This window comes from Panthera uncia, chromosome D4 (genome assembly GCF_023721935.1).
Source record: "Panthera uncia isolate 11264 chromosome D4, Puncia_PCG_1.0, whole genome shotgun sequence".
Lineage (NCBI taxonomy): Eukaryota > Metazoa > Chordata > Mammalia > Carnivora > Felidae > Panthera > Panthera uncia.
In genome coordinates, this window is record NC_064807.1 from 69617276 (window position 1) to 69635423 (window position 18148).

The 18148-nt window shown below is 40.6% G+C and overlaps 1 protein-coding gene across 2 annotated transcripts in view; it reads right to left on the reverse strand.

Annotated features, from left to right (window-relative positions):
- Positions 1-271: 271 nt before the first annotated feature.
- ECPAS (Ecm29 proteasome adaptor and scaffold) overlaps positions 272-18148 on the reverse strand; it is a 105612-nt gene continuing 87735 nt past the window's right edge. For both annotated transcript variants that reach the window (XM_049635887.1, XM_049635894.1), the window contains 13 exons: positions 17157-17246; positions 16032-16098; positions 15114-15205; positions 14967-15033; positions 14539-14730; positions 13709-13917; positions 12858-12901; positions 12569-12761; positions 9455-9593; positions 7389-7494; positions 6852-6940; positions 4304-4375; positions 272-2989 (listed from right to left, as the gene is read on the reverse strand). In XM_049635887.1, the coding sequence (XP_049491844.1) occupies positions 2850-2989; positions 4304-4375; positions 6852-6940; positions 7389-7494; positions 9455-9593; positions 12569-12761; positions 12858-12901; positions 13709-13917; positions 14539-14730; positions 14967-15033; positions 15114-15205; positions 16032-16098; positions 17157-17246 (1500 nt within the window). In that variant the 3' untranslated portion in view covers positions 272-2849. The remainder of the gene's footprint in view (positions 2990-4303; positions 4376-6851; positions 6941-7388; positions 7495-9454; positions 9594-12568; positions 12762-12857; positions 12902-13708; positions 13918-14538; positions 14731-14966; positions 15034-15113; positions 15206-16031; positions 16099-17156; positions 17247-18148) is intronic.

Sequence of the window (18148 nt, forward strand, 5' to 3'; positions counted from 1 at the left end):
ATACAAAAATCTGTTACATATACATCCATTTAACAACATTTGTACATTACAATGAGTGCCAATGTCAAAAGAACTCCCTGTACTTAACAAGCAGCATGAATATATTGTGGCGGCAGCCGGTGGAGACGCCCCGCAAAGGGCAAACAGTGTTCACACAGTGCAACCGCTACGAGAGCACAGATCAACAAGGTCACATCTTTTTTCTTTTTTCTTGTTAGTGCATACACAAGGAAAAGGTGGAAGGGGAAAGCAGTGGGGATTTGGTGGCAGTCAGTTTTATTGGCAGGTACGCTGCCACAGGCAGACACGCCAGCAGTTGCAAATTGGACACAAACATTAATTAAAGAAACTGCCGCTCTTTATCACCAAAAACACGATTTTATACTACTTTCATTGTTTTGATTTCCAATGGTCAAACTTCAGGTCCCTCCTTCTCACGTTACCAATAGATTTGTGAAGCTCTAGCTAGTGCCCTAATTCCAGGAATAAGGAATTCAGTAATTAGACTCTAAAACAGCCACTTGTATGATCGGTAGCACTGAGTGTTCTCAGGGAAAAAAAAATAATAAAAAATCAGTTCCAGACAGCTTTGGAAAATGAGGGCCAAAGACATAACCATGCATGGGTCCTTTTGCCATTTGTTCACCAGAACCATCCCACAATTACAGACTAAGTTAGTAACCCTTTTAGGAGATATGTGCACCCGTGCACACCCAACACAAGCTGCACTGGGAGACCATGATTTCACATTACTAGTTGTGCAAATGACTTGGCTGGTTGAGATGAAGGCATTAAGAGTGTAAATTGGAACTGTGCTTATAGAAAGCGACAATAAATGAACTAAACAGCGCTGAGCGCAAAGGCTCAAGTGTCAGCACCACTCTCTCAGCACCATGGGAAATTCCCAACGGTAAATAACAAAAGGTTTAAAAAGCATACAATTTGATGAGGTATAACACTCCATATGGGCCAGAGCACAATTCTTGCCCTTACACTCTTTCTGAAAACAGCCGACCTGTACTGCATTCTTGCCTTAGAGGCATGTCCCAGGTCCTGCAAATGAAAGAGGGCACTTAGCAGAGGGGGAAATACTGGTTTGGAAAAACACCAAATTCTATGAGGCCATATGCCTTCTGAAAAATATCCAAAGTTGATTTTCCGCCAAGTAAAAGCCATTCTTAAGTTGAAGTCCATGAGAAGCTCCTTACAATCCATAATGCTACTAAAACCCACAATTATATTTAGTATCAGCTAAGAGGACGTTTTAATAATAAACACCTACATTTTCATTTGTAGACTCCCTTTCCAAATAGGAAGCAACTCCAAAACATAGTACATCCAGTCAAGCCTAAGTACTATTTTCAGCTATGTTTTTCAAACTGTGAATTGCAACCCATTTGTAAGACAGGAAATGAATTTAGTGGGTCTGAAAAGAATCTAAAATGGTGGGGGGGGGGGGGGGTGGAGGAGGGATCAAAGTAGATCACACATAGTTAAGAGTATGTGTATTATTTCACAAAACATTTATTTGAGTTAAAGATTTTATATTGATTCATACACACATACACAATTCTGGGTCAAGATGTAAGAAGTTACTTTTATTATGGGTCACAGTCAATACAATGGCCTATAGAGACCACCAAAAATAACAACCATGGAGTTTCCACCCTGGTGTTAATGTCAGTAAGCGGTCAGTATTGACTGTAACACCAATTTTGTGCTTGGAATCCAAGGTGAGCTAGAGTTCTCAGTTTACCATAAACACTTGTGTTAGACTTGGTTCTTCCCCTTACCCTATATCCTTTGGCAGGGGTATGAGCAGAACAACAACAAAAAAAGAAACCCTAGCTGCAATTGTTTCCTTTCAGTGATAGGTTATTCCCAAATGGTTAATTAAGACGCTTGCCTTCTATTTCTAGAGTCATACTGTTAGTATAACAATGGGCGGCAATCTATTGTCTTTACAGTTTTGAGATTATAAATGGTCTAAAACAGAGCAGTCACGATTTTGTTGTTGGTTTTTGGCTTTTGCAAAATACGCAAACTACAGATACAGACAGAACAAGCAATCCTGTCCTAATCTCCTTTCACATGCCTGTAAAAGGGCGATCAGAATTATCACATGGAGAGCAAAGTCTCTCAGCCCGTAAAGATGGTAACCAATCATTTTCTAAAAACCGATCTTCTAAACAAATGACAAGACAACGTTCAGCCTCTGAATTCAAGAATCCAATAGTACTTAGATAACGGGTCGGTTCAGTTCTGGTTCAAGGACTATAGTATACACCTCATCTTGGGAGTTTCTTAGGCAGGCCAGGGGTAGCACTGATTGGCAGCAGCTTATAAAAGAAGTATACTGGGCAGGTCTTCAAACACCTGGGTCCCAGCCTTGGCACAGGCTTCAGATCAGAAGCTAAGTCATCTGCTAGCTTATTTCTTCAGGTGTAAAGCAAGGAGGCTAAAATAAGTGAATTACAGAGTCCCTTCCTGAAATAACCTTATTTAATTTGGATGCAGTTCCAAGATTCTTATCCAGCTTGCTCTGCAACTCTGCCTATTCCTTTAATTACAGCCTTAATTCTTTTCATAACTATTTCCATCAGTTTCACCTCTGACCACCTCTCAAACATCCAAGGTCCCATTAAGCTCACTCAGCCCAGACACTTTTAAAAATCAAGTAAAATAAAGCTAATAAGGAACGAAATTTAAGGCATTTTTTTTTTTATTTCAGCCAAGGAATGATGCATGCTACAGATTAATCTTTACTTTTACCCACTTGGTTTTTCAAAGAATACCACCATTTCAACCCCCAATGAACATGGCACTTGTTGCTTTCTTCTCCTTCTAATTTATTCCAGGTTTTCAAGTGTTTTCTTCAGTAATGATGCTTTCTCCTGCAGCTCAGGTCTGCTGTCCGTCTCCATAGTAGCTAAAGACTCGATTAGGAGCACTCTGCATTCTGATGTCAAACTTTCCCACTGTTTCGATTCTGAATGGAAAAAGAAGAATCTTTATAGAACAAGCAAGCAAAAAAACCCTCAAACTGTTCTTTCTGCTTTTCCTCCACAGAGCATATCCCCCAAATAAATGCAAAGCAACCCCCTGATGACAGTTTGACATATGATAACAGGTTCAATAGTTGTCTCAAAACCTAATTATTGACAATAACCCGAGAATATGTCAGAGCACTTCATCCTCTGCCCCCCCCTCCCCCACACTAGTGGAACAAAGAGGATCTAAGGATGCTGGAGGAAAGCGGGAAGTAGGAAGAATCAAGGCAAAGCACACAGTAACAAGCCACTTAACACAAAAGCCGTCTTTATAAAACACACTCGGTAAAAAAATCTTGAATAAACTTCACAATTGCAAAGTCAGTCTGAACAGACTGACTTTCTTGAAGGCACCAGAGATCTATACACATACTGGAAATTTTAGAAACTCAGAAAGTATACCAGATCCTCAATCTTGTCTATCAGGTTCTGCCACTTTCTAGTGACGTGGTTTCAAACAAGTTGTTTCACTGTTTAGCCTCGTTTTCCTCATCTAGAATTTATTTCTACACATCTGACTGTGAAAATTCAGTAATGCAACTAAGTTCCTAGCTCTTTTATTTCAACAAGGAAAAACAAGATTATGAGATGTGTAGCATTACTGAGTCTAAAAGGCCTGCTTCATGGAATCCTAGGAGGGGTGCTTTAATTGCTAGGCAGAGAGAGAGGAGAAATAGAAAATATTTAAGACTCTCGAGAAAACTGTTCCATCTTCTCCATTCTTAACCTACGGGGTTAGAAAAATGAAAAAAAAAAAGAGAAAAAAGAAAAGAGGCCTCCTTTTGAAAAACCCCACTGGAGAAAATGCTAGTGGTTTTCTTTTACCACTGATACAACAGACCTTTAGAAGACATCTGCTTCTTGATAAAAGGTTTAAAAAAAAAGAAAAAAAAAAGAAAAACGGGAAAAAATAGGATTAAGAAAACTGCTATCAAATTTGATGACTCAACTGTTAGTGTTTTCCCAACTCCACTCCCTAGTGCGTCACTGTTTCTTTGTGTATGTACAGAGAGCCCTCGAGATAGCTATGGCTTCATAATATATTAAAAGTATATAAAATAAGAGTACCAAATTTAAACACTTAATAAAATTTAAAGGTTTTAGCTTTGTATATTTGACTTACATGCACATGTATTAATTTGTATTTTAGATTATACACTTATTAAAAACAAAAACAGAAAAAAATTCCTAAACTATATGCCATAAAGTATCCTGCCTTTCTGATCCTCTGATCAGAACCATCAAGAGCTCACCTTCAAGTTTTTTAAGCAGTAATTCTATCACAGATAAAGCTTCCGTTCTCACAGATGAGTAGGTCTTATTTTCTAAGAAGAAAATCAGATAGTTCACGTTATTTGTTTTATATGCCTTACAAACAGAACCTTCGAGAGTAAATTAGTGTTACTGGAAGAAAGACATTCAGAAATTATAAATTCAGAGAAAGATATACCTGTTCTTAAGTAAGCTTCCTTTTGCTTATTATCATCAAATACTTAAAATATGCTACATGTCCGTATTTCTTACTTTAAAAAAAAAAGAAAGCAAACTGTCAGCCAAATATACCAATGCCAGTATCTGAAGGACCCGTTTTAGAAGTGAGAAATCAAACGACACTATCTCAGAGTTGTCTTCACATGACACCTGAGAAAGGTATTTAGGTTTACATGATGAGTTCCTCATTTTATCAGAGAACATTAGTAACCCAGAGGGTTAAGGACAATCGAGGACACCTGTGTCTTCACTGCCAGTTCCTTTTTTTTTTCTTCATTTTTTAATGTTTGTTTATTTATTTTAGAGAGAGAGACAGCATGTGTGCATGCAAGCGGGGAGGGGCAGAAAGAGAGGGAGAGAGAATCCTAAGCAGGCTCCACACTATCAGTGCAGAGCCCAACTCAGGGCTTGAACTAACAAACCATGAGATCATGACCTCAGCCAGTATCCAGAGTCAGACGTTTGACTGTGCCATCCAGGCGCCCCTTGGCTGCCAGTTCTTATTCAAAAGCATTCTACCTCCACGAACTGCAACTGAAACATGCTTCCCTGGTGTCTATTTTAGACACAGCATCTAGTTCAGGGTGATACCGTCTACCAAAAAAATTAACAGACAAGCAAGCCTGAGGCAAGGAAAGCACAAGATGAGCTTATAACATCCTTTTTTTGCTACAAAGTACAGAGGTGCCTAAAAGGATGCTAGCGACCTGTCAGTAAGACCCAGGAGTCAGCTTAAAGAAGCCTCCGCCAGCCAAATCTGGAACCATCTGAGTAAAAAATTACTTAAGGAAAATAATTAATTATAAACCAATGGGGGGAAAAGGAAATCCACAAATCAGTACTGATGAGATAAAGAGAGGGAGAGGTGGCATCTTGTTTATAAGAGGATGCCGATGGCCACATGGTAAACGTGAAGGAAGTGCCCCGAGGTAGAAAATCACCCTCGTAAACACTGGTTCAGGGAAAAACCCTTGATGCATGGTAAGTCCAAAGAGGATATTTTGAAGAGGGGTGGTTTATCTGCATGGTCTTAAAGTACCTTCTCTGGGACTGCTGGTTAAACATAGTTAACAGGAGCAGGTTGTTTGAATGGTCTTAAAGTGTGTTCCCACGGGCTTATCAGACACAAGGGAGAAAAAGAGTAATGAATAAAGAATAAAGAAATAAAGAATAAAGAATAAAGAAAAGTGAGTAGTACCCTGAGGAGGTGATCAAAACTAACATCACCAATCAGGGCAGATGAACACTGTGTGCCTCTGGAAGTGCGAGGATACATCACTCACAGAGTGTCCCAGCCAGGAATTCATAACCTGCATCTAGTCACCGGTAAACATGAAACACCAAGTGAGAAACATTCTAGTTTTAAAAATGGGGGGGGGGGGGGGGGGGGGGGAAGGGGGAAGACTTTTCTTCAAAATTATCAATGTCATGTAAGATAAAGAAAGGCTGAGGAAGTGTTCCAGATTCAGGGAAACTAAAAAGACATGACAGCCAAGTCCAGTAAATGATCCTGGACTGGACTCTTTACTAATGGGAGGGGAGAAAGAACTTTGTTGAGGGCACATGGGCGGCTCAGTCAGTTAAGCATCAGACTCGGTTTTGGCTCAGGTCATGATCTCACAGTTCGTGGGATCAATCTGTGCACTAACAGCATGGAGCCTGCTTGGGATTCTCTCTCCCTCTCCTTCTGCCCCTGCCCCATTTGCGCACATGCACGCACGCTCTCTCTTTCTCTCTCAAAAATAAATAAATAAAAACATTAAGAAAAAAAAAGAACATAGTTAAGTCAACTGAAAACCCTGAATATGAATGGTAAAAATCTGACTAAACTTACTGCATCAGTGTTACACTCCCTACAGCTGGTAACTGCACGTGTTACATCAAAGAGCACACGTGGCAAACTAAGGAGCAAAAGGGCACAATGTCAGCAACATACCGTCAATGGTTCAAGAAAAAACACAGGTACACAGAAGTACAAATGATGAAGTAAATGGGACAAGATATTAACAGGTGACCTTGCGTAAAGGATACACACGTATTATATGCACTATTTCTGCAACTTTTCTGTAAGTTTGAAATTCTTTCCAAATAAAAGTTAAATAAAAATACTTATCACAAAGGTTCTCCTAACCTAGGGGTTAGTTCCAGAGTAACAGGCCACAGTTTGGGGACACATGTCGAGTACATGAAGTAGTTCAGCAGCTGTTCTGTGAATGAGGCTCCTTGCACAAGGGAGGGAGTATCTGAAGCTCCACTCCCCGAGCTCTAAGGTTAGGACTCCTTATATCCACATCAGCTCACCACACTCACCTAAAGAATATGTGATTGATTTACAAGTTTCGAGAAGAATTTCAGCCAAAGCTTCAGGATCTGCATGTTCTTCTTCCAAAAGCATTAATCTGTACAATAAAAGCAAGATACAAGTGCCAGTTATTAAAGAAACATCCCCAAACTTTTCTGGCACAATTTCTATCTGCATGTTATCGCTTTACAATGTCACTTCAGCTATTTGGTTTTAAAATTTGAAAGAATTCAGGGGCCCCTGGATGGCTCAGTCGGTTAGGCGTTCGACTTCAGCTCAGGTCATGATCTCACGGTCTGTGAGTTCGAGCCCCGCATCAGGCTCTGTGCTGTCAATTCGGAGCCGGGAGGCTGCTTCGGATTCTGTGTCTCCCTCTCTGTCTGCCCCTCCCCCACTCACGCTCTGTCTGTCTCTATCAAAAAATGAATAAACGTTAAAAAAAATTTTAAAAATGAAATTTGAAAGAATTCCTTGATTAGATCTAAAACGCTGAGTGGATGCAGGAGGCAAAATAAATGACTAAACTGTGTGTGAAGCAGAATTACCCCTGAAAAAAGGCATTCATCGACTGTAGGACTCCGAGCTGCACCTTCCATGTGCTGAGTTTCAGCCGCTCACACATCAACTTGCACAGCTCCTGACGGTAACAACCTGGGGCAAACAGAACAAGACAAAGCGAGACAGAGAGTGCAGGAACAAGACACACAGTGAGAGAGGGACACACGAGGGACAGACAGAAACCGGAGCACAGAAGGATTGGGAGGGTAGGAAAGAGGAAAAAATAAAACATATGCCTTTAAATTAAAGCCATGAAATCTCAAGAAACTTCAGTGTAACTTTGTGCCCAATTCCCAAATTTCCCAGACCAGAAACATCCCCCCATCCAGGGTCCTATGTAACTGCTCATAAATGTTCGTTTTCAAGGCAATATCCTTCTCCAAGGAACTAACAGAGAATCTTAACCACACTCCCTTTTCCTGTAAAATACCCTGAGTCACAGCCAAAGAAAGCAGAACTCTGGAGGCAGGGAACTCCTCTCTGGACACTCACAAGCTCCTGCATATTATAGGCTTATCAAGAGACAACAATGCTTTATTCCCAACATGTTATGCCAACTGCACTTGTTATAATTACATCATTAATAATATGCTCAATGACGAAAAGGAGGATAAAACTCAACAAAGTAGTTATTTTTTAAATGCTGTCAAATTTAGTATGATTCACAAATGTAAAGATGCATGGGGATAAAAATCTAAAAGAATTCTGCACCTGACTTGTTTTCTAATAGACTATAATTTCTTTCTCCACCATAAACAAACATAAACCAGGAATTGTAGATGCTACATTATGAGTAAGATGTACATAAGAAGCCAATGTGAAACAATTAAATTCTCAGACCTTGGCCCTCTCCTCAATAACTAGCAAATGAATGTACATTCCATTGCCCTACACTATAATGTACTGCTTTGTGTGGGATCTTTTTTATAGAATTCCCTACTTTAATTTTTCCTATCTATCAAGCAAAAGTTAGGAGTCCAAATGGTGTCAAATGAAGTGGATTTTCACTGCAGCCCGTAACATAAGATGAAGAAATAAGACTACTTAACAAATCTCTGTCTTATGGAAAATTCTTCCAATACATAGCAAATATGCTGTATGAAGGTCACACAAAGAACAGCCAAGGCTCAAAGACAATCTTAAGTCTGATTTTAGACATATGCAATCCTGAATAATCAACAATATTCTATACAGTATCCAAGATTATTAACATGTTCAGCAGGGTGCTCTGCAGGAACCAGTATAAGGCAAACTCAGGAGCACAGTGTCATCCCAAGAGGCCCTCTGAACTAACTGCAACTTAAATCAAGAGCAAAGGCTTAGTGGTTCTTCACTTAAACCTTTGGAAATATATATTCAACTTAAAAAATCTCTCAAAAAGTTCCAAGTTTCTCAGTGAAATACAGATTTCACCTGTTTATTGAAGATTTGGTAACAAGGCCGTTAGTTTTGAAGAAAAGAGCTCACTAATAAATTCTATGGATTCCCCAGAAAAGAGCACCATAAAGAGTAACAATTCTTTTTATGGTCAAAATACATAAAATTTATCATGATTGTTATGGGCTGAACTGTGTCCCCAAATTCATCAGTTCAAGGTCTAACCCCAAGTACCTCAGAATGTGACTGTATTGAAAGACAGGATCTTCAAAGGGGCCATTAGGGTGGGCCTCAATGCAGTCTGACTGGTGTCCTTATAAGAAGAGGTTAGGACACAGACATAGATGGTCATTTACAAGCCAAGGAGAGAGGGTACAGAAGAGCCCACACTGCCAACACCTCGATCTCAGCCTTCCAGCCTCCAGGACTGGGAAAAAGTAATTTCCGTTGTTTAGTACGCCCAGTGTGTCTTACTGTGTCGTGGCGGGAGCCCTCGCAGACCCTACATGGGTGTCCACGAGACTGTTTGCGGAGGTAGGAGGACAGTTTACAGTGAATCCCTACTATGAATCAGACTCCGCAAGCAACAACAACTACCAACTGCCACACAGAACATCCTCGTTCCCACCAAGTAACCTCTGGTTACAGCACTTCACACGCAGATTCCAGTGCTTACGCTGGGTCTCCACGTTCCGGGGCCAGGCTTTGCCCAGGCTCTCAAAGGCTCCCAGCAGACATTCCAGCCGGAGCTCCTTCTCCTTCTCATTCTCATCTTCGTTTTTGGTTGTCCGAATGCCAGTGCTCTCAGGTGAGTTCTAGGATATAAGAAAGCAAATTTTAATTTTTTTCCTTCTGAGTTACAGGTGTACTACAAAAACAACCAGGGTACCACAGTAGGAAATGTTAACTGAGAATTAAATGCTAAATTCTCTATCATGAGTCTTCCTTTTTGAAAAAAGAATTTGTTACAGAAATACTACACCTCTCTAATAAATTTGGAAAATCCTTTAAAGCAATCTGTATGAAAAGGTGAAAAATATGCTGTATATGTAGCTTTGTTTGTTTTTATGTAGGCTCCACGCTGGGCATGCAGGCTTGAACTCACGACCCTGAGATCAAGACCTGAGCTGAGATCAAGAGTCAGACTTCCAACTTTGGCTCAGGTCATGATCTCACGGTTCATGAGTTCAAGCCCTGCGTTGGGCTCTGTGCTGACAGCTTAGAGCCTGGAGCTGCCTCAGATTCTGTGTCTCCCTCTCTCTCTGTCCCTCCCCTGCTCGCACATTGTCCCTCTCTCCCTCTCTCAAAAATAAATAATATGAAACATAAAAACAAAAAAGATTAAAAAAAAAAAGGAGAGAGACACATGGGGCACCTGGGTGGCTCAGTCAGTTAAACATCCAACGCTTGATTTCCAGTCAGGCCATGATCTCACGGTCATGAGATCGAGCTCCCTATCTGGGCTCTGCACTGACAGCAGGGAGCCTGCTTGGGATTCTCTCTCTCCCTCCCTCTGCCCCTCCCCTGCGCGCGTGCGCATGCTCACATACTCTCTCTCAAATAAACTGTAAAAAAAAAAAAAAAAAAAACCAAAACAACAAACAAAAAAAAGGGCACCCGGGTGGCTCAGTCAGTTAAGCATCTGACTCTGGCTCAGGTCATGATGTCACGGTTCGTGAGTTCAAGCCCCACTTCGGGTGAGCATGATCCCCACCTTCAGGTAAGCTCAAGCCTTACTTCGGGTGAACCCCACTTCTCTCTGTCCCTCATAGGGTTCTCTCTTTTTCTGCCTCTCGCTCACTTGCACCCTCTCTCTCTCAAAAACAAAAAAGAAGAAAGAAAAAGACTCAGATGCTTAACTGACTGAGCCACCTAGGCACCCCTGTATATGTAGTATTTTAAGCATAATACAAAAAGATTTGCATTTGAGTCATGGGATTAAAAATGGAAGAACCTGGTAATCATCTAAATCCAAACTCTTTCTTAATAAGAAAGGGAAACAAGCTGAGAGGTGACTCATGCAGCTAGCTGGTGAAATAATGTATTTAAAACACAGTCTCCTAAATCCATGTATATCCATATATCAGTATATAACAGAAATTATCTAAACTGCTTTTTGTTAAAAGAAAACCAATGAGCAGCAACACAAGAAATACAAATCCTATTTAAAACATTTCATGTTTCTTAAAAAAATGATAAGCCATAACCTTTTTCTCTCTGAACCAGTGTCCAATCTCCAAAAATGAGTACTTCATTTTCCAAATGACACCTAAGTCTTTTTTATCAAAGTCCCCTCAATATACAGTAGAGACAAATAACAGAGACACCCTGAGGGGGCGCCTGGGTGGCTCAGTCAATTAACTGTCTGACTTCAGCTCAGGACAGGATCTCACGGCTTGTGGGTTCCAGCCCTGTGTCAGGCTGTGTGCTGACAGCTTGGAGCCTGCAGCCTGCTTCAGATCCTGTGTCTCCCTCTCTCTCCACCCCTCCCCCATTCTCACTCTGTCTCTCTCTCAGAAATAAACAAACACTGGGGCGCCTGGGTGGCTCAGTCAGTTAAGTGTCCAACTTCGGCTCAGGTCATGATCTCGGGTTTGTGAGTTCGAGCCCTGCATTGGGCTCTGAGCTGACAGCTCGGAGCCTGGAGCCTGCTTCAGATCCTGTGCCTCCCACTCTCTCTCTGCCCCTCCCCCGCTCACACTTTGTCTCTGTCAAAAATGAATAAACGTTAAAAAAATTTTTTTTAAAACATTAAAAAATTAAAACAACAAAAGAGTGACACACTGACCTCCCTGTCTTCATTCTAGGATGACTAGGATGGCTTCTGCACACACTTAAAAGGCAAAAGCACATCACCACTATGTTAGAGACTGTCCATTCGCTCCAACATTCACTCCTGCAACTCACTGTTCCCATAGCCATGCGTTTCTCAGCTTGCGGGTTGAAATCCCTGCAATAAACTGCTCTTTCTGCTCTGTTTAAAAAACAAAACAAAACACACACTCTCCCCTTCTCCCATGAAGGGCAAATGGACGCCTAGAAGACTACCTTTCCTAGCCTCTGTTGCAGCCAGGTGTGGCCACCTAGCTAAGTACCAGGAAATACAAGTCAAAGTGCCACAAAGTGTCCAAGAACTCTCCTTGAGAGAGAATGGCCATGCCTACTTGGATCCTGCATCATTTCCTCATCTCCTCTGCCACCACCCGCCTGGAAGGCAGTTACACCTGCACACTGTAGGGAAGGCAGAGCTCACAGCATAATCAGCCAGAATGCCTAGCCTCCTAGGTGACAGAAGAGCATCTATCTTGTTTGAGGCCATGATATTGCGGGATTTTCTGCTATTTGCAGTTACACTAATCCTAATAAAATATGTAAACAGGGTACGTGGAAAATCTTCCTTTCTTTCCCTTCTTTTTAAATTTTTTAAGTTTTTAAGTTTCAAAATTTTAAGAATTTTTCTTTTTAATCTTTTTAAATTTAGTTTTTATAAACTAGACCAGAAGGGGGGGCACCTGGGTGGCCCAGTCAGTTAAGCGTCCAACTTCAGCTCAGGTCATGATCTTGTAGTTCGTGGGTTTGAGCCCCACATCAGGCTCTGTGCTGACAGCTCAGAGCCTGGAGCCTGCTCTGGATTCTGTGTCTCTCTCTCTCCGTCTCTGGCCCCTCCGCTAGTCACATTCTTTCTCTCAATAATAAATAAATGTTAAAAAATAAATTTAAAAATAAATAATAAATAAAATAAAATAAAATAAAATAAAATAAACCAGAAGGGTTTACAGGTGGTCGTTACCTTCTTGATGAGAGGTATGACAATGTCCGAAAACTCCTGGAATCTGTCTTCTTTGGTGGCCTTTAAGATATCCGCCGCACAGTTGATTGCTACGATCTTATATTTAAGATTCTCTTTGCAACACTCCTTCAGAACAGCCTGGAGAATTTCATTTGTGCTGGGCTGATTGGGCACAGGCTTTTCCAGCTGTGCACTAGAGGATCCACACAAAAGAATCAGGACAGTTAGTAAGGAATGCAGCTTTCGGATTCTGTTTAAGAAATGGCATCGTCACTGGAAGAACATTTACCTGCATGCTGTCACCACACAGGCAATGGCTTTCAACAGCTCTTCCTAAAGGGTTGAAAGATGAGGGAATACTGTTAAGCACATGTGTGTCATTGACATTCTATATACGATGACTGCATTACCTGAGGAGTATTTAATAACTTAGCCAGAGTCATAGTATCTTTAACACACTTTACTATTTAACAAGCACATCCACAGAGTTTTACTACAAACCACAGAGGGAGGACAAGTGTCTTCATCTCCACTTTAGAAAGCCTAGAGACCTGACTTGTCCAAGGTCAGTCACAGAAGTCCCAGTCCAGCACTTCTTCTACAGTACTGTGTTGGCCGCCACTGACTGTGACCACAGCAGGTCGATTGTTACATGCTGCCACATGTCATGTTCCCCGCTGAGTGTTCACTCTAAGTAATCTACTATCACCCGTGTGTATGAAGTGACTAATTCACAGGCCTCGGCGATGGGCACCCTCAGCTCCAGGTTTAGGCACAGCTTGCTTTCTACTCAATTTCACGTGTGCCAAATCCTGATCTGTTCACGAGGTCACCAGGTATGAAACAGCCAACCATGTGATTTAAGACTTCTCTTGGAAAGCTAAACGTGATAGATAAAAATCAATCTCCAGCATTACTATGCAGTATTCAAAAACATGTGGGTTACACTTTCATGAAACATCATATTTAATCAGGCCAAGTTTACACAGAGCTTCCCACTGGCTAGAAAAGCTGGTTCAGATAAAACAATCCACCTGACACCCCACAAAAGCAGATTCTAATTTTTATGGAAAATGAAAGATGAAATCATAATCCTTTAAGGATACCTTCAATTTAACTGGGCATGAATGGTTCCTTTACCTTTCCTGCCCATGTTCTTCCAGCCAGGCCTTGCAGTAATGCAGCCAGGATCATTCCCAGATATGGAGGTACTAGGGAGCTGGTCTGTTTTGCAATTGATGCCATGGCAATTGCACCCTGGGCTTTCATTTTCCAGGACTGGGACTGCAAAGCCTTCTGGGTAATGGTAATCAACTCCTGCAGGTATAACCGAATGCCACCAAAGGAACCTAGGTTATGAAAAGCAAAATTAGAGCAACTTTTAAATGACAAAAAAAAAAAAAAAAAAAAAAAAAAAATCAACTTTTTTCTAAGTCTGAAAAAGAAAAAGGCAGTGACCATCAGCAATAAATGTTCTCAACAGTTACATCATACCACTCTCTGAAAGAGAGAGAAAGAGGGGAGTGTTGGAGTGTCGTGATATACCTTTATAACAGTAAGACTTTATAAACCTGAATATGCCCACAGGAGGGTGTCATGCAAATGGTCACCATCCATTTGTACACGTGAAGGTGAAGTACAGAATGAAGAAGCATTACTCTGAAATAATACACTAAGGCAACATAAAATCACCATTCACTCCCAACTCAAATAGGTACAGCTCCACTTTGCTTGGGCAGAGTTCTGTTCTGTTACATGGGCAGCAATGAGGGCAGAGAGCAAAGAGGTCTGAGGGCCAACCTTGAGAACGTAGCAATTTGGACAGGCTTAAAACCTGTCCAAAAAATGGGACACATGATGTTAAAGTCCTGGGGAAGTAACTACAAGAGTTTATAGATGAAAAGTAAGAGTAAAAACCCCAGCTGTGGTTTTTAAGAAACAGGTTTAATTCACAGGCACTGTTTACTAACCAGGTACATTTTCCTGCCACACTTCAGTCCATAAGTTACACTCTTCCTTCTCTGCTTTCTCCTCATCAGTAATTTCATGCATGCCCAAAAATGCCAAAGGCAGAACTTCTTTGGCATGGTTCTTCAATACATCCGGGCTGTATCGTCCAATAGCATGAACAGTCAAAGCACAAGAGGTCTTGTAGATGGGTTCTAAAGAGGAGCAGAAACACCATAATCTTCATCATGCTTACTGCTGTCAGTCAGGGTGACTGATCTCAACAGACTACTAGCTCAGCTTGCACCGTGGCAAAACAAATCCATAAAACCAGTCAGAAATGTTCCTAAGCAAAGTGCATAATACCAGAGGGCAAGACCTGATTTGTACTGTGTTCCTAGATTGCTAACATCTAAGTTAAAAATAGTATAGAAGAGGAAAAGAAAGGTACCTTCTTTCTCCATGTACCAGCCATTGAGTTTCTGTAGGAGTTTCTCAGTGCTGCTATCCCGTGAAGTCTGAGAGAGAAAGCAACCCTATTTATTCCTTTATAATTACCAAAGTATAATTACTTAATTAAATACAAAATTCAACTCACCCGAACTAAATGGCCCATGGCAAATGCACAGGATTTCTGAATTACACTGTTCCGATCTGTCAGGCCACTAAGCAAAGCACTCATAAGTTTACCTATCAGAAATAACGGAGAAACACATGACACTTGTTTACCTATCAGAAACAACAGGGGAAAACATTCTGCTCTGTTCCCAGGACAAAAACAAACTTAATCCTGTAATTAGTATCTGATTTATTCCATGCTAGTTTGGAACCCAAGTATATTACATTTGTACTATCCACTTGTTTCCTTTGCCTGATATAAAATTAAACAATCTGTGTCTAGAATACTGTAGGAAACGTTGCAAAAATGAGAGCTAGGTACTATAAAGTTCATTTGCCCCATGTAGAAGGCAATCTAAGAAGAGAAAAATGCTAACACAAAATTAGGCATAAAAAGGGGCACCTTGGTTAGTTTAGTCAGTTAAGCGTCTGACTGTTGATTTCAGCTCAGGTCATGATCTCATGGTTCATAAGTTCCAGCCCCACATCAGGCTCCATGCTGACAACATGGAGCCTGCTTAGGAGTCTCTCTCTCTCCCTCTATCTCTGCCCCTCTCCTGCTGTTCTCTCCCTCTCTCTCTCTCTCTCTCTCAAAATAAATAAACTTAAAAAAAAAAATAGACATAAGTGGTAAACAAATCCTACAAAATGGCAGATACTTTCACCTCCTTATACCAGTAAGAATTGATCCAATACTTATAAAACAGTGAACACTAACTAAACTTGATCATCCTTGCACCTTGTTGCAAACAAAGAAACAAAGGCAGAAAGGGGGGGTCAGAGGGAGAAAAACCATACAGAAGATCACAAGCGTGTCTGAATAATTTTTTTTAAAAACTTTGTCACACAAGACATGGCCATACCAAAATGTCACCACACAAGGTTTTGACAAACTCACCTGAGTAAGGTGTTAGGTCCTGGGGACACTGAGTAGTTAATGACACAATGACACTGGCACAGCCTCCCTACAGGGTTACAAAGGCAAAGGTCTAAATTTGATGGTCACAATGTTCTTTCTTTCAAACCCTTTGTCTTAGGTGTCAATGATTTAAAGATGAGGAATATATGAAGCCTAACAGTCCCTGCAGGATTCAATCTGGAAAGAGGAAGGTCCTTATTTTAAATTAGCAATGCAAAGATCTTTTTCAAGGTTTTCAGTAGGAAGATGTGTGTTCTCACATACATTGCAAGTAAGAAAGAAAACTGGTACAGTCTTTCAGGACGGTAACATGTCCTCTTGGCCACCCTGGTTCTAACATTTTCAGTTCTAAGAATTTAACCAAAGGAAATAGCTTCAGGTGTGTCCAAAGACATTCATCACAGTGCCTTGTTTAATATCAAAAAGGCTGAAATCAGATGTTCCTTGAGGGACTGAAGTAGATGATGCTACAGCCACACAACAGAGTACCCTATGGTCATTAAAGAGGATGCTATAGAAGACACAGGCCCAGAAAAGAGAGTGGAAGAAAACACTGTGAAACATTAACAGCAATCACCTCTGCATGGTAAACTCAGTGGACAATCTTTAACTTCCTCCTCATCTATAAATGGTAAAATTTTTAAATGCAAGCAGTATTACTTTTGCCAGGAGAAAAAAAAAATCTGACTGGGTCTGATCCTTGGAAGATCTTAAACAGGAAGACATTTTTCTAACCAGACACCTGCTGGCCCCTGTGAAAATACTAATCACCACCTAAATCCATCGTGCCTCGATATCTAGAAGCATTTCCATTAATAACTGATCATGATGAGGACCCAGAGAGCATGTACATGGCAACCAGGGAACAGAAATGATTCCACTAAAAACAAGCAAGATACAATTTATTGAATAAGGCACATGTTTTATATTCTGAGTTACAGGTTTTAACTTATTAGTGCAACCATAGAAACAAAATAGTTAATATAAGATATTATTATTAAGTTTTACAGAGAACTATGAATTTCAGTATGATAGCTGTTACATTTTTGTGGCCCAAACTAATGAAGATGAAAATTCCTCTTGTGAAAAAATACACTTACTTACCTTAGTTCCGAGACCCACACCACTTCTGATCAATTCACATAATCTAGGAACTAGCTCACCCAGCACCGACACATCAAGATACTGCAGGCACTTTGGGAAAAGAATAAACATAAAGTTAACCTCAGAAAATGAAGTCAATACCACATCAATGAAAATTGCCATGTCAAATATGTTACCCGCTGGATTTGACATGAAGTTGAAAATTGCTGGTTTGATTTTGCACTGATTTTAACGTAAAAACCACCACTGTACTACAAGCAGAAAAACCATTTGCCAGTGGGTCAACAATAAAAACAAAACAAGGGGCGCCTAGGTGGCTACGTCGGTTGAGCGTTCAGCTCTTGATCTCGGCTCAGGTCATGATCTTGCTGTTGGTGAGATCGACCCCCACATCAGGCTCTGCACTGACAGGGCAGAGCCTGCTTGAGATTTTCTCTCTCCCTCTCTCTGCCCCTCCCCCGGCTCAGGTGCTCTCTCAAAATAAATAAACTTTAAAAAAAATAATAAATGTTTAAAAAAATAAAAATAAAAGCAAAACAAAAATAACAAAAAAACATTTACTTACTACAGGAGAAAATGAATTATGATTACCCAAAAAGAAAGGATTTCTCTGGGCCTATCTTCCTCTTTCCCAATTCATGTTCAGTGTAAAACACATGAATTGGCTTCAGGGGGCCTGCCCGACCAAACCATCTTATTAAAGTCAACTTCTTAGGTGAATACTATGTTTTAAAAATGCAATGACACACATTCTATTACAAATGAGCGTATCTGTAAGGTATTTGCTAACCGTTTCTATTTATTTAAGATTTCTTTTCCCCTCAATAATCCAATTAAGACATAATATCCTTAGACCAAGTTTGGTGATAGTCCCCCCATAAGCACTAAAGAATATCTTCTTCTCTTGTCCAGCCTTGCGCTCTGCTTAGCAAAACAACTTCCAGTAGCTCACAATTTGTCAGTTAAGCATTCCAGTGTATGCATAGCAGAGC